Source organism: Hemicordylus capensis, chromosome 2 (genome assembly GCF_027244095.1).
Source record: "Hemicordylus capensis ecotype Gifberg chromosome 2, rHemCap1.1.pri, whole genome shotgun sequence".
NCBI lineage: Eukaryota > Metazoa > Chordata > Lepidosauria > Squamata > Cordylidae > Hemicordylus > Hemicordylus capensis.
The window spans coordinates 106,837,301-106,859,166 of record NC_069658.1 but is presented as its reverse complement, the minus strand read 5'-3'; the positions used below and the strand labels follow the sequence as shown (position 1 = coordinate 106,859,166).

The 21,866-nt window shown below is 42.1% G+C and overlaps 1 protein-coding gene across 3 annotated transcripts in view; it reads left to right on the top strand.

Moving 5' to 3' along the window:
* The window catches only part of MAMDC2 (MAM domain containing 2), a 102,711-nt gene that overhangs the window by 32,001 nt on the left and 48,844 nt on the right, over window positions 1-21,866 (top strand). For 2 of the 3 annotated variants that reach the window (XM_053297078.1, XM_053297080.1), the window contains exons 3-5: window positions 15,880-16,151; window positions 17,513-17,597; window positions 21,377-21,514. In XM_053297078.1, the coding sequence (XP_053153053.1) occupies window positions 15,880-16,151; window positions 17,513-17,597; window positions 21,377-21,514 (495 nt within the window). Of the gene's footprint in view, window positions 1-13,376; window positions 13,524-15,879; window positions 16,152-17,512; window positions 17,598-21,376; window positions 21,515-21,866 lie in introns of those variants that run through there. The other variant, XM_053297079.1, reaches the window with a different exon arrangement.

Here is a 21,866-nt window from a genome sequence, read left to right as displayed (position 1 = left end):
AATCAAAGCAATCATCCAAGAATACACAGGCTCAGAAATCGGCTTCAAGATATGCAGGCTCAGAAGTCAGCTTCATCCACTCCCCCCGAAAAATCATGTCACTACAATTTTAGTGCTGGTTGTCACCTCTTCTAAAGTGCTTTTCTACCGTTCATAGGATAGTTCCTGCTGGTGTAGGTATAATGATGGAGCCATCCCATTTGCTATTGCTGAAAGGATGTTTCATTCTTTCCTTTCTCCAACAAGAAAAACACTGTCTTTTCAAAATTAGAAAGCTAAGTTTGCCTTTCACTAATACATGGGAGAAACACTTAAGTGTGTTTAAGAGTATGAAGCTATTCCCACGATCAGTAGAAAGTGGGATAAGGGAGCCTAGCTCACTTTCTACTGATTGTGGGAATCACTGAGCTTGCAGGTGAGCCCGGTGGTTCCAAGGCGGCTAGCTCGCCTAATCCCCCCTCTCCTTAAACAAGGATAATTTTCAGGCTAACTGCAACTTTCCCTTCCTCAGGAAGCCTGCGTCACCCAAAAACGTGTCCCTGAGGACTGTGCAACTCTAATTTTTTGGGTGGCACAGAGGGTTTCCTGATGCTGGGGAAGTTGTAAAAATTGCTCCTTCCCTGGTGCCACCAGTGCAGTTGGTCTGGAAGTTGCTGTTATCCTCTTGCTTGCAGTGGTGCTTCTTTTGTCAGGATGTCAACCACTGTTCTGTATTTGTGGTGTTCAGCACATAAGCAGCCATGATGAATGATTGTATGGAGAACTGGTGAACTAGACTGTATATTAAATATCTGGGAACGATCTCTGTGATTGCTATAATACTTTTATCCAGCTTTGTGATCATAGAAATGTCTACAGCTGAGCAATCCATATGCAGTCAGATTCTTCAGCGTGGTCTCTTTTACACAAATGGGCTTTATGCATGGGTGGAGACTACGTTGGGAACTTTCCAAGTTTCTCAATCCTTGTCTTGGTGGGAACCCCGCCCCAACTGTTATATGCAGCTGCGTCTCTCCTCATCCCCTCAGTCTTTTGTCATCCGACTTCGTTGGGCTTTTGTTCTGACCTTTTCCAGTAAGTATGAAAAGAAAAGATCCTTATTCGTCATTGTTATTCACCCTTGTTTACCCTATTTCTCTTTTAGTTATTTTGGGTAGTTAACACTTAATTTTATTTCATTTTCTTTTAAATTTTGGCCCCCACTCCATCACCCTTTGGTCTCCTGATCCCAGCTAGGAAGGGAGCAAGAGAACAGTGGCTTATATGGCATGATGAACATGGTGGTATTTTAAAAGTGTGTGTGCTGTGGGGCCAAGTTACCATCATCAGACATCCACAGCAAATCTTTGTACTGCCTTGGCAAATTGCATGTGGTGGAGGCCTGCACACACTGCCAAAAAATTATGAAGCAAGCCAGAAAGAACAGAGCTTCCCACCTCCATTCAGCATTGTGGGAGCAGGCTCTACACTCTTTGCAAAACTTGGTTGCCTCCACTGGCCAATTTTGATAAAGCAACACTGCCTTCACCTAGTTTGACTTTGGTACCTACCGCACCGATACCAGGAGAAGTCCCAGACCCTGTACTGAGTACATTTTCAACATCCACGGCTACCCTATCTTATGTTCCTATAGCATTGATACCAAGCGCTTCAGGGTCAACCAACCACCAGGAAACAACATTGGGGCTTCACTTGGAAAAAGAAGAAAATGAAGGAGCTGCTACAGCAGCAATACCCATACAGCAGGCCACATCCACCCCATAAAGAGAAAACAAGTGCCGGATGCAGACGCTGCTCTTACCAAACTGAAGAAGAAAAATAAGATCCAATTCAAGGCCAGACCACTTAAGACATTTCCGACAAGAAATGACCTGGACCTGAGCAATCTAGTCTTGACACTTCCCATCCCAAGGGACAATAATCCACTAGCTCACAACACACTGGAAAGGGAAGTTCACTGGAGTACCAGCCTATTTGGCCTCACTCCCCGGACCTGGAGGAACAGGATGGACAGTTTTTGGACATCAGTTAACCTTACATTCCTGCGTGACCAAAGCCAACACCAAGATCGGTTTTAAGGGAGTGCCTAGCCCTAGAGGCTGTTACACATCACTTGAAGATGATTGGTCCCGACAATGGGATCATTATGCCTACACTTATAGGAGACAATACCGGGCAAGAGAATGTGGAAGGGAGTTCTCTCCAGTAGACTCTCTTTATTCTGATGATCCAAGGGAGGAGCCTCGTCATAGATGGGACTGAGATTGGTGTATATATGATTGTTATGGGTGTGGGGACGAAGATAGGGACCAGATATCCCTATCTTCAGCTTATGCTTGGAGAATTGTTTCATGACATGGCACCAAGGGGAGTCATGGCACCAAGAAGAATCTTACTCAGATTTATAATACTGCTCTTATTGGCGGGACTAAACAACTTATTATGAAAGTTCATTTCTCAGTTGTGATCAAGGTCTGTGGAAAGGAAAACTAGTCCTCATTGTGATAAACACCAGGACCCTCAGCTCCCTCAGTGACAACCAAAACCAATGCACAACTCTTAACTTCTCTCATGCTCTCGGGACCCTGAGGTTCCACAACATCCACCAGATCAACCACTGCAGCTTCCCACCGTACCAACTGGAATTCCCGTGGAACTTGTGGTACCAAAAGACACTGAACCAGAAGAGTCTGATACTTTGGACTCTGAACAAATGGAAAGGGAATAAGAGGAAGAAGAAGGTGACTCTTCACAATCTGAGTTGGCAGCTTCAGGGTTGTCTCCCCAAGACCTCCTTACATACCCCAGTCTAAATTCTCCTTCGGAGGATCTGAAGCTTTATTCAGATTATATTTCTAGAATGGCTTGAACACTGGGCATAAAATTGGAACAACAAGGGCTGATTTAGATCTGTTGTTTGGACTTATGGACACAGATGTATGCATTCCCGTCTCTTTGCCCATGAATTTGGCATTGTTAGACATAGTGAAAGCCTACTAAAAAAACCCTATCATCTTTGCTGCAACCTACTAAGCATTTAGAAATTTTCTATCACGTGCAATTAGAAGACTCTTCTGCCTTCCAACAGAAGCACCCAACCCCAAACTCAATAGTAATAAAAGAGGCATTGAATAAATCCAGAGGTAGATCCAACCCATCAAACCCTAGAGACAGAGAGGGGGAAGAGTTAGACATCTTCAGAAGGTATTCATTCTCAGCAGCAGCATTACACCTCAAAACTGCAAATTACCAAGCATACAATGCGAGGTACAATAATTTCTCGTGGGAAAAGGTGTCTGCTTTTATTGACAAGCTGCCTCAGGATAAAAGAGAGCCAGCCAAGGTGTTTTTGGAGGAGGAGGCACAATTGGCAAAACAAGAATTATACTCAGTGAGGCACTCGGTTGGGTGCGCGGCCAAGGTAATGGCAACCTCCATTGCAAGATACAGACACATGCGATAATCGGGGCTCACATATGAAGCATGTTCAAGAACTGATGAATTACCTTTTAAAGGGCTGTTTGGAGACAAAACAGATGAAACCCTTCAAAAGGTACAAAAAATGAAGAACATGGCATTAACTATGGTATACCAGTCTCCAATATCTCACCCATTGAAGCAAAATAAATGGCCACATTATCAAGCCTCAAGATCAACCTCTCAGCAGACCTCATCCGGTCACTCCTTTCATTCTCAGCAATACCCCTGGGGAAAAGACAATCATTCACCTAATCTAATACTGCCACATAGAAGCAGAGGACCCCTGCTTATCCAAAAAACAATGACTTTCTTAATTGGACAACAGGCATGAACCTCACCTCATACTTACCTGCCTAGGAACACACTACTTCTGACTGGTGGGAATTCATCTGGGTTATGGCCTGGAATTCAAACAAAGGCCAACCTTTTCCCCACTTAGTTACAACACGTACAACCAAAATATTTACAGATGAGGCCAAAGCCCTTCTGCTCAAAGATGCAATTGAAAGTGGCCAAACCAATGTGGCAACAGGATTCTATTCCCAATACTTTGCCATCCCAAAAACCAACGGGGGCTTATGCCCCATCTCGAACCTTCGAAGATTGAACAAATTCATTGTTTAAAAGCACTTCTGCATGATTTCAATCCAAACTATTCTATCCCTGCTAGAATGAAAGATGTGACTGGCCTCTCTCAATTTGAAGTATGCAACATCTGAAGTATTTGCAGTTTATGTTAGGCAAAGATACCTACCAGTTCAAAGCCTTTCCATTCAGACTTTTCTCTGCCCTCAGAATGTTCATGAAGTGCATGACCCCTGTGGTAGTCTACCTTCAACAGGAAGGTATCCAGTTATTTCTATAGCTAGATGACTGGCTCATAGCAGCAGGTTCACCAGAAGACACTTACATGGCCATCAAAAGGACCATCACACTCCTGGAAGCTCTGGGGCTCCTAGTGAAATCCAAAAAGTCTCAACCCTCAAAAGATGCATTCAGTTTACAGGCCTAATCTTTGATACAAGAGAAGGTCAGGACTTTCTTCCATAACCACTAATCCAGAGTCTAGCTGCACTGGCAAAATGCATCATGGAAAGCGGAACCCACACAACAGTGGTGATTCAGCACCTCTTGGGTTACATGACTTCTACTACACATGTCCTGCCACATGCCCAACTGGGGATGCACACACTTCAGAGATGATTTCTTGACAACTTCCACCCTCATACAGATCCTCAGAATACCCATCTTCATCCTGCAGGGATGGTGTGTGCTTCAGTCAGGTGGTGGGCCCATGCTACCCATTTATCCTATGGGAATCCATTCCACCCTCCAATTCACTGTCTGATAATTACCACGGATGCATCAGAACAGGACTGGGGTGCTCACATGGGTGATCTACATCTGAAAGTTCATTGGAGTGCTCCAGAGAAAGACAGACATATAAACTATCTGGAGCTCCTCACTGTGTTCAATGCCCTAAAAAGATCCCTCCCTCTCATTTGGAACTTGCCAATTAGCATCTAAACAGACAATATGACAGCCAAAGACAAGGCAGAACAGCATCCAGATCACTTCTAGCCTTGACCATGGACCTCTGTCAGGGGTGCATCAGAAACAGAGTCACGCCACAAGCGGTCCATATACAGGGTAGGTATGTGCACGGAACCAGAGGAGGCTGGTTCAAAGGTGGGGGGGTATAACTTTAAGGTCAGGGGAGGGTGCACTTTCCCCCACCGCTTAAAAAACGGTCTGACGGGGCGGCAGCGTAACTCCCTGCTGCCCTGTCCTATCTTTGGACTGGGAGTTACCGGAAGTAACCTCTATGTGTGCACATATTGGTGCATGAGTGCACGTGTGTGACGTGCTCACGCATGTGCCCAACGTGCACATGGGCACGGGCTATGTCCAGTCCGAGGAGAGGATGGGGTGGCAGGGAGGTATGCTGCCGCCTCGCCTGACCGGTTTTTAAGCGAGCACTGGCTAAGGAAACACGGTGGTGGGGTGCGGTAAGTGCACCCTCCCCCACCCTTCAAGTCCCCCCCGCTTCAAACCTTTCAAACCACCCAGTGTTTGAGCCTGTTCAAACCATAACCCTATCTTATGTTTCTTTTTAGACTGTGAACCCTTTGGGAACAGGGAGCCATTTTATTTATTTATTATGTCTCTATGTAAACCACTTTGGAAACCTTTGTTGAAAAGCAGAATATAAATATTCTGAATATAAATATTCTTGTGTGTCGGACCTGAAACAGTCAGGTACAAAGTTGTCTTTGTTAAGAGTGCATCTAGCAGCAATTGTAGCTCACACTTCAGTTTCTGGACAGTCCTGGTTCAAGAACAGGACTGTTAAATGGTTCTGAAAAGGCTTGTCCCATCTTCACCCAAACAACCCTATAATTGCCCCAGTGTGGGACATTATAGCCACTTGGGCATCTCCACACTTCTTTATTCAGCATTATGCCGTTGATGCCCAGGCACGCAAGGACACCACATTTGGTTGAGCAGTCCTGCAATCAATTTTTTAGTAACCCACCTACAAGTAAAATAGTTTGATATGTACCCATTTATGTAAAGGACAGAGACCATGTAGAAGAACAACAGGTTGCTTACCTGTAGCTTTGGTTCTTCTAGTGGTCTCCTGTCCTTTTACACACCCTCCCATCCTCCCCACTGGGGTCTCCTGAAGAGCAGACCAGACTGAAGGAATGAGGAGAGGTGCATGTAGCAGTTTGGGGTGGGATTTGTGCCAAAACAAGGATTGAGAAGTTTGGAATGTTCCTGACGTGGTCACGCATGCACAAAGCCCATTTGTGTAAAAGGACAAATGTCCATAGTTCATCTGGTTATCAAGTTACAGGTAAGAGATCTGTTCTTGGTAATATTTCTCTCAGGGCTGGCCCTAGGATTTTTGGCGCCCACTTTACTTTACTTTAGGTGAAGTATTACTTTAGTATGCCCCCTTTCTTTTAAAATTATATTTTATGCCATGCAGAATATAGTTGTGACCATGTGGCAGGGACGCCAAAGCTACACTTGGTGGCTGGCTCTGGCTGGAACAAGGGGGATGGTGAGGAACAAAATCATACCTTTAAAAATTTGTAAGATGTCCCATTGCTGCCCTCTGCTGCTGCTCAGTTCTTCCTGGAATCTGCCCCACTGTGTGCCCTGCCCCTGCTGCTCAGACATGGCAGCCATTTGAGGAGTTAGTCTGGCAAAGTGTTTTACCAGGCTGGCTGCTCAAATGGCCACCACGCATGTACATCAGCCGGTTGAGTGGACAGGATGGACTACATGCAGAGCAAAGCAGGGGTGGGGTGGCGGCAGCAGCAGGACGGTTTATTGGTTGTTTAAAAAGGTATAATCTGTTTTCTCACTGCCCTACTCCCCCAGCTGCCACTGTGGCTGTTCACTGTGTGTGGGGTGGGGGGGGTGCCCCCAAGATTTAGGTGACTGCCTAGGTTTGACTAGTTTATGAGCTGGCCCTGGTTTCTCTACATGAGCATGGGCACATGTTAAGTGGGGGAAGTGAGCAACTGCTTGATCATATGAACTGGCCCTATTGATTTCAAGTCTACTTGTTGTTAAAAGCTCTTTTCCTTTCCTTCCTTCCATTTTTCTCTTTTTTTATCTACTAATTGTAAAATGCTGTTGGCTTAACAGAACAACTTCCCCATGCTGACTCCAAGAAAACGGGAACACGTCTGTGGTTATAGTTCCAACTGTTTGCATCCGTAGGAGCAATTTTCAGGCAATTTTAGTTTTCCCAAATGATTTGTACTTTTTTATTATGTTCAATAAAATAAATTTAAAACAATGATATCTAGCATTTTGTTCTTCTTGTTCATGGATTTGAGACTTTCTTATTTTGATAAAATTAAGACTGACTGCATCAGAATTCTAATAAAACATATGCTTCATGATAAGTAAATGGATTTAACAATACAGGTTAGTTAACCATATATTTTAAATAGAAGATAGATATAAGTTTATTCGGTCATTGACCAGCAAACATTTACAATAAACCAGTACGTATTTTACAAATAATATAACAAAACCTGGCCACAACAGAGATAATATCAGTGTCCACATTAGTTAAAAGATAATTTAAATAAAATTCATCAGACCGGCCAGGCAAATTATCTAACATAAGAGATATAAGTCTTAAACGGGGTTCACTATACAAATCACAGTAAAGAATAACATGCGAGGTGGATTCTATAACCCCTTTGCCACACTGGCAATGTCGTAAAAATAGCGGAACTCCCTTAAACCTGCCATCCAATACCGCTGTAGGGAGAACATTTAAGCGTGCTAAAGTGAGGGCTTGTCTAAATTTAGGGACAAGCACCACATCAAAGTACTTAGCTGGTTTAAGATTAATACCTTGACTCCCTGAGTATAAACCCTGCTTGATCCATGCACCTTCTTGTTGAACTTCTATATCCAGGACATGTTGCTTAACTAACTTCCTGGCTTGCTCAATTCCTACAATAGGCAAATCCTCTAAGGAGAGGCAAAAAATAAATTAAAAAATAAATAAATTACTCAACACAGCTTGTTTCCAGCTCGAATTAAAACCATCATTCATAGCCAAAGAGGCTAAACCCACCTGTCCAAAACTCAATTTTAACCAAAATCGAAAAATGCAGCACCAGTATAAGGATTCCAGCCTAATAAGCCCAACTTCTCTTCTGATGTCAGCATTCGGAGCACAACACGGTACCTGCAAAATGCATCTAATAAACTTAGTCTGGATAGCCTCCAGTAGGGCAAAATTACTTGCAGGTCCCAGTTGGGCTCCATATAAGAGCAAAGGCAGTACTTTGGCTGTATAAAGTCTCACTGTCGCAGGTATAAAAGCAGCACCATGTGTAAAATGATAAGATTTGATCTTATTTACAACCAATTGAGCAGACTGCCTGATGGAGTTAAAATGGGCATTTCTAGAGCCAACAGAGTGAAACGTAATTCCTAGATATTTAAAGGAATTAACCTGCTCAATCTTGTGTCCTTGTATGGACCAATTATAACGCCTAGCTCACTTAGCGAACACTAAGACTTTAGTTTTACTATAATTTATTTCAATAGACTCTTGGTTACAAAACGATGAGAACAGTCTTAGGGCACGCTTAAGGCCTACAAGTGTCTGCGACATAATAGTCATGTCATCCACATATACTGTGTTTCCCCGAAAATAAGACAGTGTCTTATATTAATATTAGCCCCAAAAAATGCACTAGGGCAATTAGCGGTACATCAGAAATTACTGCTAGGTCTTACTTTCGGGGTAGGTCTTACTTTCGGGGAAACAGGGTAATAATATGGAGACATGCCTATCAGCTAACTCTGGTGGATGAATAGAAAGGGTGGACAAAACAAGTAACCACAGAATTAACATAGATGTTGAACAAAGTAGGAGCAAGTATACAGCCCTGATGTACTCCTCTAAAAGTTAGAATTTCCGATGTTAACCGTCCAGTTGGGCCATAACGAACTTTCAAACAAGTATGCTTATGCAGACTAACAATAAGTTTGGGTAATCTTTTATCTATTCCAAGAGCTTCCAGTTTAGACCACAGTCTCTCTCTAGAAACTGAATCAAATGCAGCTTTAAGATCAATGACTGCTACATAAAGTGCTGAACCTGGGAACCTAGAATACTTCTCTGCCAGAAATTGAAGGGTACAAGCATGTTCCATGGTGGAATGACCCTCCCGAAAGCCTGCCTGCTCGATAGCTAAAATGTTCTTTGGCTCGATCCAGTCTAGAAGTTTTATCAAAAGATGCCTTGCATAAATTTTACTAATAACATGGAAGTGTGAAAATATTGATTGTGTATATATCCACAGTGTTACTGTCTTGAAATGTATGTTCCGGGAGTGGGGGGAGAGAGAGAAAAAAGTAGTAGAGTCTAATGCACTCTAATGGTCTAAGTAGTAGAGTCTAATGAACCAATGAAAATTCAAATGCATTCCTTTAGGCGTTCTTTCTTTTCTTTTTTCATTTGAAAGAAAGGCAGGATATAAATATTTAAATAAATTAATGTTCAGTGGCCAACATCCAGACTAACATTGCATTAGTAGAAGAGTGTTTTCTGTCACACACACGGGAGAGGTCATTGCCATCAGTCTCCCCTTCCTCTACACAGCTATTTCTTCCTCCTGAAAATATATTGCTGATGGTTGTGGGATCTTCAGAGACATATTTTTGGGAGGCACAGTGGCTGCAGAGGGAAGGGGGAAATCAGCAAATATTGCTCCTCCCTCTTTGTGTGACAGAAAATGCCCTTTCACAAGCATAACGTCATTCTGGATGTCAATCATTGAGACTATTCTCACGATGGGGGAGAACAGGGCTAAGGGAGCCTAGCCCAGCTCTTCCCCTCGTGAGAACCACCGGGCTCGGGGATGAGCCCTGTGGTTCCACGGTGACTAGCCCCCCTAAGAACTCCTCCCCTTAAACCAGGTTAACAGAGTGAGTGCTCTGTTAACATGATTTTCTTGGTTGTCACTCGCAAGGAGACCCCAACTGAGAGGCTAAAACAAGCCTCCTGGCTTCGGGGTCTCCCCAGAATGCCCTGAGCACTTGCATGGGGTATTCTGAGACTTCCAGGGTCCAGACAGCCCCTGATCTCCACAGCCCCTACTGGCTCTGTGACGGAGCCAGTAATTGTGTGGGTGGCCGATCCGGCCACCCAGGGCTAAGAGCCTGGTCCTGTGTGGGGAGAGCGGGCTTAGCCCGCTCTTTCTGCAGAAGTCCTTATGGCGCTTCACACTAACCGTGTGAAACGCCTCAGTATGTTTTAGTGACTCAAGATGCAGCTAATGGAATAGCACACCATTACTAGCTATTGGGGCATATGAAAAAACATCGAGAATGCAATTGCTTTGTGTCCACAGCCTCCCCTGCCAAATAAAAATGCAGAAAAAGTACTCACATTTTAAAATATATATGTTTATGTAGTGCAATCAATTTACATGGTGCTTTACAAAGTACAAGAGGACAGGTTCCTGCCCAAGGGGTTTACTGTCTACAAGTGAACACATGGGAGACAACAGAGGAAAGGGTGGTTAGCCCTTTAACTCATTTGGTTTTTCATAATGAAAAGTCATCTCAATCTGCAACTTTAAAGTGCAGTTGTAGCAAATGAGTTGGATTTCAATCACCAACCAGTTCACAGCATAAATGGATTTCTTAGACATTCTCCCATGTAGACAGTGGCAAGGACTAACCTCAATTCTACAGATGAACTATATCTGATGTATTCAGGCTGTTCCAAACACAGGGTCCAACTGGGAATACATAAATGATTACCTATCTTGAAACACAATTTAGTTAGGGGTCTACTGTTTTGGTATCAGATTTTCATTTGATTGTTCTGAAACTATATACATTCATCTGTTTCTCTGCAATAGTACTCTTACAGGAATTTTTGGATTATGATCTCATTAAATGATTGGTGTGCGTTGGTTAGAAACACTTAGCTGATGTATTTAACCCAGATCATCTCTGTGGTGCACAACAATGCTCATTCAGATCTGTAGCTTAACGTCTATTTCCCAGTCTTTCAGGCAGTGAGTATGGAAATTGATACGTGGAGCAATTCCATATGGAACAGTGTCTTTCTCTAATTAGCATAACTATACAATGACCAGTTTCATCTGCATTTACTTTGATTTAAGTAACTTAACTAAACTTAATTTAAATAAATATAAAATTCTAATGAGAACAAGTGCATATTGTATGTTTGGAAAGGAGAATATTCCAAAAAGAGAATACCATATTGAAAGGAGATGAAATTTTGAAACAAATGGCCCTTTATGCAGGAGGAAAAAATAATGCTAGATTGCGTATAATGAACAAAGCATTTAAACTTTTAAACTCACTTGGTGATTTGAGGTCTCCACTTAGATATAGTTCAGCCTCTGATGCTGTTATGAATCCACCAAAAATGTGGAATGCCATAGTTTGCATTTGTATGGAAACATTCTCAAATGTCCCAAACAAAAATAGGACTAATTCTAACCTACAGTTGCAGGATGGGCTTTGAAGTATGCACTGTTTTGATAATTATAGGTTGATCTTGGGTAAAAGCAAGATTATTCTGGAAAAAGGATTTTGTTTGAACTTGAATGTTAACTGATGATTTGTAAGCATAAAATAATTAAAATGCTGCTTTAAAAATACAGTATAGAAATAAAAAGGTATTTTTTCCCATTCTGATTTTCAGCCATTGGGTCCCAATCTAATTTCAGGCCACTCCTAACACACTTGCACCCTAGTCATAAGCACACATTCTTAGAAGTATGTCGAAGTGATTTACAAATTGAGTTTATACTCAAGTCAGGAGTATCTAGAGGTCACAGGTTTACTTAGAAACATCTTCCATTAAATCTATGGAATTAAAGACTGATTCAAAAGTTAAAGTCAACATAAGAGATGCACAGACCAGGGAGTTCTCGTCATCAGCTCCTACAGAGACCAGCACTGGACTGTTGGGCAGGTCCTCCTCCACTTGTGTGCCTTGAGGGGGAGGCAGAAAAGGTGTCCAGAACCAAAAGCTTTTGCCATCAGTTCCTACAGTGAGCACCTCCGAAAGACCTGTGTGCCTTGAGGTGAAGGCAAAAAAGGAGGCACCCAGGGCTAGGCCAAGGAGCTCTTGTCCTTTGCTCTTGAAAAGGCCATCCATGGCCTGAGACAAAACTACTCTTTAAATCTTCTGTAACATGTTATTTTTAATATTGTAAACCATCTTGGGTGCCTTGGTCAAGGCAGGAAGGTAGTATATAAGTGCAACAAACAAACAAATATGAAGGCCATCAAAAAGGGTTTCCGTGTTGTGGCACTCCAGTTCATGGGCACAAGATCTGAACCCTGCTTACCATGATATGGGGAAGAAGCTTTCCCACTACCAGTCTGATGTGGAGAGCTGTGTTATGTTAAGCTATATTCTCAAATGTAACTGTAATACTATAAAATGATCAAACTGTAAAAGGTTTAATGAGCAGCTTTTCAAATGCTATGTTAACCCGATTCCCTAGACTTATTCAGATCTTATTTAAAAAGACAGTGACAGTGTACTCGGTTATACTGTCCTAAGCAGGAAAGGAAGTCCCCGCCTGCCACTGCATCTGTCATTCGCCTCCTGCCTGTTCCCGCAGTGCTCACACTTACACGCTGAAGCATGTGTTGATGGGCTGTGTGCCATCAATGGATTGATAGAGCCTTTTGGTATAGGATGTACATTCTCCACAGTGACACATTGCCCTAATTGTGTGGGAAAGAGAACACAATATGTGAAGAAATAATGATGATGGTTTAGATCAGACATATGTTTCCCAGACTATGGGAAACACCTATATTGGGCAGCAGTGATATAGGAAGATGCTGAAAGGCACCATTTCATACTGCTCGGGAGATGGCAATGGTTAAACCCTCCTGTATTCAACCAAAGAAAAACCACAGGGCTCTGTGGTCACCAGGGGTTGACACCGATTCGATGGCACACTTTACCTTTACATAACTTGTGGCTTGCTTTTGACATGGACTACATCTGATCAGGCCCAGCCCAAGCTCCGCCGGTGCCTGAGGTGGCTCGATGAACCCCCACCTCCACACTTTTGGTTCACAAAGCATTCCACGAAAGAATGCTCCTTTCCCCCTCACTTCTCCTCCTAAAATGTCAGGAACTGCTTCTGTTTAAGACCGGGGCTCTTGAATAAAAACCACCATACTGTTGCCCTGTGTGGCAGCCAGCTGAACTACAGAAGCCTTGCCAGACCTGGAATTCTCAGGCCCTGGGCTGACCCTGCCCAGCCAAGCAGTTCATTGGCTCCTTCCAGGACAAGAAGGATATAAGGGCTTCCTGTTTGGGTTCAGGCTTTGCTTCAGTTTCAGGGCTTCCTTAATACTTTGGTTCTTTCTTTGGTTTTACCTCTAACTTTTGGCTTGTCAGTCACTCTTGGTTCTTGATTGTCTGCTTGGTTTTGACCCTAGGCTTCAACTCTGACTCATGGTTTGTCTCTTGATCCTGGTTCCTGGTTAGTCAGCTTGGGTTTGATCTTTTGTTTTGGCATTGACTCCTGGCTTGATTCCTGGCACTAGTTCCTGATGTCTTCCCTTGCTCTTGGTTCAAGGGGAGACAAATGCCTCTAGGCCCACAGGGCCTGGAGGGCCCCCCACAAGGCCCCTTAGCCAGTCCCCCTTGCCTTGCCTCATGGCCTCCTCTCCTGCTAGCCCTCCTGCTCTGGCCAGGGGAGTGAAGCAGCCTGCAAGCTTCTGCAGCCCCTTCAATCTCTGCCTCTCAGCTGTTTGGTGGGTGGGCGGGGCTTCCAGAGAGGCCTCCGTGCAGGCCTCCCTGAAGCCTGAACTTGAGTGCTGGCAGGCAGGCAGGCAGCAAGGAGGGAGGGAGGGAGGGAGGCAGGGTGGCCAGCACTGTCTGCCCTTGCCCACCACAGCTCTGCCCAATTTTTGACTCCTCAGACATAGTTATGGAGGTAGGATATGATTTCCTTTTTGTGGTTATCCCCGCTTGCCACAGAGCTATAATATTTATTTATTTTTATTTTTATATCCCACTCTTCCTCCAAGGCGCTCAGAGAGGTAGTCCTCACAACAACCCTGTGAAGTAGGTTAGGCTTAATATAAGGTGGTGGTGGGGATGCAGGGCAGATTGAAATGGCTCTGAATATTTAATTCAGAGATTGAGGAATTTGCTGGTTTAAATTTTTTTAAATTAAAAAACCCTATTTTTAAAAAAGTGGTTTTAAAAAAGTGGTATGGAAGAATCTTCCCTTTGCCTTCATAAAAAAATAACCCAATTTCAGCCCCAGCCTTTAATGCACCTGGAATGACTGGGAATAGGGCTTTGTTTTTGAGCAGAGAGAGATGTGGGAGGAATATCTATATATTTAAATTGAAATGGATTGGACAAATTGTTGGTTTTTAATATTTTTTAAAAAATTAAAAAACCATCAAAAAAGTCCTATAAGTGGCTTGTTTTGTGACAAAAAATTACAAAGTCCTTTAGGTTTCAGTGAAATGTACTTCCAGCTAAATGGTTAGATTTGCTGCCTGAGGCTGCAATTCTCTACACACTTACTTGGAAGCAAACTGTACTGAATTTGTTAGAATTTATGAGAAACGATACATAGGATCGCATTGCATGGTTGAAAGTCTCTTTTGTTAATTAGCAATGAGGGGCCCATTTTAAAATCTCGTCTCCAGGCCCACTCCAACCTTGCTATGCCCCTGCTCTGGGGGTGGGGAACTGTGCAACAGAAAAGGTTTTCCCAGCATGTTATTTCCTGCTTGCTGTTTTTTTCAAAATACAGAGAAAGCAGGGAGGTTAAGTGACTGTAGGGCAAAGGGAAATGCAGTGGGACGTCATGTTCATCTCATCCAATCTGCTCCTGAAGCCACTACCTCATTGGTGGGCCAGACCTGTACGAATACTTGAGCATTGCAGTCCTAAGCCCATTTATTAATATTTGTATTTGGTTTTTCTCCCCATGGAACACAGGGTGGTGTACAAGATTGTTTCGTCTGATGTTATCCTCACAACAGCACTGTGAGGTGGGTTAGACTGAGACATTGTGAATGTCTCAACATTGCCCTCTGAGCTTTATAACTGAATGGGGATTTGAACCTGGGTTTCCTCCCTCATAGTCAAGACACTCTCATCACTACACTATACTACATTGGGTCTCAAGACGCAAGTCCTAATGCTTCTGCTGTTGTGCTGTGGTGTTATTCACAATATTTTATTTATACATAGCTTTTCAACAAAAAAAGTTCTGGAGGTGGTTTGTATAGCAAAAGGAATGAGAAAGTGGTCCCCAGTCCAAAAGGAGCTCACAATCTAAAATGAAACACAAGGAATACAACAATAACAGCCAATTGAAGGGATTCGATCCTGGGATAAAAAGGAACACTTGTTCCCCTCCTGATAAATATAAGAGAGACACTGAGACTGTTCTCATGAGAGCCTATCCCAGGCTAAGTGCAGTGCATTGTACGATATCTGGAGGCTGGGACACGTTGTCCTGACCTCCGGAGCTGGTGCAGCACGGATTGTCTGGGAATGTGATCCATGCTCCCAGCAGCATTTCTTTGATTGTCTGGGGGGAAGGTGAGTTGGAACAGCTTTCCCCATCATCCCCCGTCCCTGGTTGTGTGAATCTCCCCACTGCTCAGTGACAATAAGTTCAGTGGGACTTATTAATTAGATTGCATTAGATTGCAGTCTTAAACACTGTGAACACATTTATGTCTTAAGATATATGCAAATATAATGTAGAAATGTCTCATCTATTTTAGGGATAGGAGTGCAGCTTGTATTCTAATCTTAGTGAGGTTTTCCAGTTGATAATCTAAAGTTGTTTTCTGCATTTCCAGGTCACTACATTTCTGTGGATACTTCCCAGGGAACAAATGGTGATACTGCTGTATTGCTCAGCCCTGAGCTATATTCTGAAGAATGGACCTGTATCAGACTTATATATCAGATTGCAACGTCTTCAGAGTTGCTGATAGATCCTACTGCCTTAAACCTGTATCTAAGGGTAGAAGGTGAAAGCTTTGATCACTTGCTTTGGAGAACCACAGAGCGCTCAGAGAGCTGGCTTATAGCCAGCCTAGATATAAGAAATAGTACAAACAAATACAAGGTAAGCATAATTTTGAAACACACTGCACTTATTCATGTAGGCTACCATGATTGTTCCTGTTTTAAAACATTTAAAAGCTTGGTAGGTACCTCTTTGGAGTTAATTAGTTCACTTCTGTAACTGTTCCCCCATAGGAGAGCAGGAGTGGGTGAAGAAGTGTAGGGAAATGCCTTGAAATTTTATTCTTCTTTACTTCACTTCCCATGAGAATAAAACAAATTAAAAGCTAACTGCTCATGAACTATTGTTATGGTCATTGTTGCATCACAGGCCTTCATTAAATTCTAGAGCCCACTCCTCTATGGGCTCTTCCAGACAGTAGTATGAAGCGTAAGAAAATTCCAAGCACAATTTTACTCTGTTTCCACACACTTCAGAAGGCTTTCATAGTCCTAGGCATCATGAAGCCACACTTTGTTCACATGCACAGCAAGGTCCTAGTGCAACATTTGTAGTGCCATCTGCATACCGTGAAGAACTACCATTCACTAGAAAAATAGTAATTGGTTCTTCAGTTATGCTTTTTAAAAGTTATATTTTAAAAAACAATGTATACATATTTACTCTGAAGTACGTCCCACTGTGTTCAGTAGGGCTTAGTCCCAGAAGAGTGCGTTTAGGGTTGCAGCCAAGGTATTAAAGGGGAACGATTAGGTGAGAAGAGATTATTTCCAAAATGTATTAATTTAGAGTCAGCAAAAATGTCTAGAGAACCAGGATACACTTAAAGCCACCTCAAACTTTGTTTCTTCCATTCCAAACTCCATTGGGGGCTTGGCAGAGGGAGGGGATTTGCTGCAGAAGTTCAGTGAACCAGAAGATGACTAAACCAGAACTGTGCAACAACAGAACTTCTTTTTAACAAAAGACAGTCTTGGTGTGGCAAGGGAGAGTAGGGAAGTACAGGCAACCAACTGGCAAATTCTACCCCTAATGTGGGTGGAAAATAGCAACTTGAGTACATAAAACAAACCTGTAAGAACTGCTGAGTGTGGAAACAGTTTCTCTTTTGCATGCCATACAATTGTTTAAAAAGTCACCTGGAAGGACTCTTCAAATTTTTGACACTGCAAATTTCCAAAATGTCAGTATTTTTGTCAGAGTCAGATCTTAAAAGCAATTGGTCAGCTTGTAGTCATTGGTATGGTGAATTAATGTGTGTAATGTTTATGAAATCATTAACACAGAGTTATGCAATGAGTGCTCTCTCTCTCAGCAAATATTAGCTCATGGCCTTAGGCACTGCTCCCTAATCTAATTTAGCCTTTCCCCCCATTTTCAAATGTTGCTTTTTTTCATTTTAACAAGTGCAATGCCAAATATTAGTACTTACATTCTGCTCTCTTTGGCTTGTTTTGTAGATCATACTAGAAGGAGTAATAGGAAGAGATATTTTTGCCAGCATTGCAATTTTTGAAATTAAAATAACTACTGGCTACTGTATAGGTAGGTAGCTTTTGTAATAGTTGTCTTTGATCAAAATAAGAATTCGATATTTTGTTGTGAAAATTATTTGTAATAGGATCATTTGCTTTAGATTAGAAAAACGTTTTAAAATATTGTTTTCATTATAGCTTGCTATATCAGTAGTATAAAAATACACATCTAAGTCAAGATATAATAATTTTTTAAACCATTAATTTAAACCTGTGTCGCTGATGTGTGTTTATGATGATGTGACTGCTGCCCTGTCTGTATACAAATGTAATATAGCTACAGCAAGACAGCCAGGGTGTTCCATTATAGCTTTGCATCTTAATTGTGTAAAGCAGGGGGTTCCAACCTTGGGCCTCCAGATGTTGGATCAAAACTTCCATCGCCAAAGGTAATTGAGGCAGAGGATTATGGGAGTTGTAGGCTGACATCAGCTGGGGACCCAAGATTGGGAATTCCTGGTGTAAAATATTGCAGTAAATGTGTGTACAGAGAGTTTGAGGAAGGGGCAGGACAGGGACTGACAATAGGGGTGTGCAATTCGGATTTTCGGTGTTTCGATTTGGATCTGAATTGAAACACCCCCAATTCGTTTTTGGGTCCGAATCTGACCCATCTGAATCAACCTTGATTCAATTTGGATCCGAATTCATCCGAATCCGAATCGATTCGGATCAAGAAAACAGGTCCTAGGCCAAAAGAGTGGTGTGGTGTGGTAGTGCCTAATGGTTGGAGGCTACCACCCAAATTGCAGAGGGATTGGGCAAAGGTTTCAATAATTCACCAAAAATCAGTCCTTTGCCCAATCCCTCTGCAATTTGGGTGGTAGCCTCCACCCATTAGGCACTACCACCCCACCCCACTCTTTTGGCCCCAGGACCCGAAATTCGGGTAGACGTCAGATCAGACCTTTTTGCATTGAAGTCAATGGGAGGCAAAAAGGCAGGAAATTCAAATAGATGTCAGAACTCAAAATGAAGGAGGAAGAAGAAGCACTTTATCAGCCACAAAATGGAGGGCCAAAACTCCAAATAATTCAGAGCCGAAACGGGGGTGATTTGTTTCGGCTCCAAAACATTTCGAGAGGGCAAAAGGGTGATTCATTTCGGCAACGATTCACCCGAAACGGGCAGTTTCAGGTACAGATCGTTCTGTACCCAAAACGTTTCACACATCCCTTACTGACAATATTAGATACAAATCTACAGACATCAAGAAGACCAGAGTATGCTTTGCACTACTGTACTGCTTCAACCAAAAATTTGAACATTTTTATTTTATTTATTTATTTATTTATTTATTTATTTTGCATTAAACCATTGTATGGTACATTGGCAGCTTGGAGTACTCTCACAAAACCCACCAAAACTCATTGTCCACAGACCACAAAGGACAGGAGACAGAAAGAATGGTAATTGAGAAATAGTCTGAAGCTGAGGTTGTTGGGAGCATAGCTAGCACCTTAGAGTCTGGAGGCTCATATATTCAGCTAAAACCAACAAGAAGAAGAAGTTCAGCAGAGACAATTATAAAGTCCTGCATTTGGGTTTAAAAAAAAATCAAACGCACAAGTACAAGATGAGGGAGACCTGACTTGGCATCAGTACATGTAAAAGGGATCTAGGTGCCTTAGTGGACAACAAGTGGAACATGAGCCAACAGCGTGATTCAGCTGCTAAGAAAGCTAAAGCATCTTAGGCTGCGTAGTGTCCAGATGACAAGAAGTAATCATTTCACTGTTTTGTGTTCAGACCTCACTTGGAATACAGTGTCCAATTCTGGGAACCATATTTCAAGAATGACCTTGATAACCTAGAAAAGGTTCAGAGGAGGCCAACATAGATGGTGAGGGGTCAGGTTTCAAGACCCCTCATATTAGCTGACCACCTCTGAACCTGTTCTGTGAGGAATGACTGGAATCCTGTGAGGAATGATTGATGGAGTAGGGTATGTTTAGTCTGAAAAATAACCAATATGTTGACACTGTTCTGCTGTCATGAAATAGCAATTTTAGAGCCAAATTCCACTTTTAACCAATTTGTCAGCTCCTCGAGTTAAGAATCTTGAACTGGGTGGGATGTGGGAAACAGGTTCAAATCTCAGCTTAGGCTCTGATTCACTGTGTGGTCCTAGGCAAATAGCCATCACTTGTAACACTGGGGGGAATAATGAAATTGCTAGTTTGAAAAGCAATTGGTAGACCAGAATGCTTGAAAAATAACAAAGTCAGTTGCTTATGGAAATGAGAATGGATAGATTTGCTTCCAGTAATTGCTGATGATAAGATTTGCAGATAAGTATAGACTGACAAACTCAAATACATTATGAAAACCAAACTACTATCATGCGGCATTGGAAAGCAGTAGTCCTCCTAGAACTTGGACAAATTTATTGAGATCTGGTGATCATGGATCATGTAGTGTAGATATGTGCACGGATTGGATATTGTAATTCAATTCAAGCTCGACTTGAATATCAAAATCCTCGAATTGATTTGTCAAAAACAGCCAGCTTGGCCAGCTGTTTCAACAAATCAGTTTGAATCACTCAAATCGATTTGAGTGCCATTTTTTCTGGGGAGAGCTGGTCTACTGATTGGGGTCGGTGGGTAGACCAGCCCTCCACCCCGGACTTAGTGCATTGGCCCACCTCAGAGGACTGGTCTTTTAGATAGACCAGTCGTGCAAGGTGGGCCAACATGATAAGTTTGGAGCAGAGGGCTGGCTTACCCATTGACCCCAATTGGTAGAGCAGCTCTTCCTAAAAAAAACACCCATGCCATTTTGAGGTAAATTTTCCCGGGGAGAGCTGGTCTATAGATTGGTGTCAGCGGGTAGAACAGCCATCAGCTCAGGACTTAGGGCATATACCCACCTTAGAGGAGTGGTCTACCTGGTAGACCACTCCTCTGAGGTGGGCCAACCGGCTAAGTCTGGGGCACAAAGCTAGTCTACCTGCCAAACCCAATTGGTAGACCAACTCTCCTCAGGAAAAAAAAAACCTGTCCTCAAAATGGCACTTAAATCACTCAAATTGAATCAGGGGTGATTCAGTTTGAACTTGAATCCAGCCCTCCATTTTAGGAGCAGTTTGAGTTCGAATCACCCAAATTACCCTGATTTGAGCTTGAATCAATGTGGCTCGAATTGATTTGCGCATCTCTAATGTAGTATTTAATAAGCTAAACTAATACTAGTGCCAAATTTGATCATAGAGAGATTTGAAACATAAATTCCTGTACTTATGCATAAGGCTTACCTTCTTTTTCTTCCTCCTTTTCTTTACTTTTCTTTCTGTTTATAATATAATATAAATTACACAATCAGTAGATTCTTTCATGAGAAGACTCTGTAGGAATTCATATTTACATGAGTGTGTATCACAAAGGAAGACCAATCTCTATCTAAGGTTTCAAACCTTTGCTTCTCGTTGTGCAGTCATACATATTCTGTTAATTTCATCCACTCCCTATGGTCCAAGCATTAAAAAACCATTTCTTCAAGGCTGATAGACTACAATTGTGTCAGTATTTGGCCAGTAACATTTTGGCAATAGTGAATTCCTTCTCTTTCCTGTTATTTCTGTCAGTTGGTCATTTGGCTAAGATAACTGGTGGTGAGATGGTATAGTTGAGAGTTTGTTTTATGTCTAAAAACATTTTATTAATATTTAAATGTTTTAATTATTGAATCAATTAAACTGAATTATAACCAATATGTTTAGGAGTACTATGCAATAGATTATGGTATATTATGCTACTAGAACATCAGTTATATTATTTGCTATTTTAGAATGTAATTTTGAAGAAAATCATCTGTGTGGCTATATGAACCGCTGGAACCCCAATGTGAACTGGTTTGTTGGTGGAGGCAACATTGGAAATGCACAATCTATTCTTCCGAGAGATCATACTCTTAATGATGAATTTGGTAAGCAAGAGGTTTAGTTTACTTGGAATGAGTGAGAAGGAAATCTAGAAGTGCTAACTGTGTATATTCCGTTAGCTTTTTTTCCTGTTTGGAGGCCTTTGTTTTGAGTTCTTACCTAGAAACATGAGAGTACTGTGACTAAAACGTTTAAAATAATATAGTACAAAGCTTTAGGGAATGAGAAAAAAGGGAAATTACGTTATATTTGCAGACCGAAGTTGTCAATGATATTTCTGACAAAAGGGGCATTCATGGTCGGGGGAATCTCAACACCAAAGACCCAGCTTTCATAAAAATGCTCCCTTCTAAATTATTTATTTATTTATTAAGATTTATATGTCGCCCTACTCCC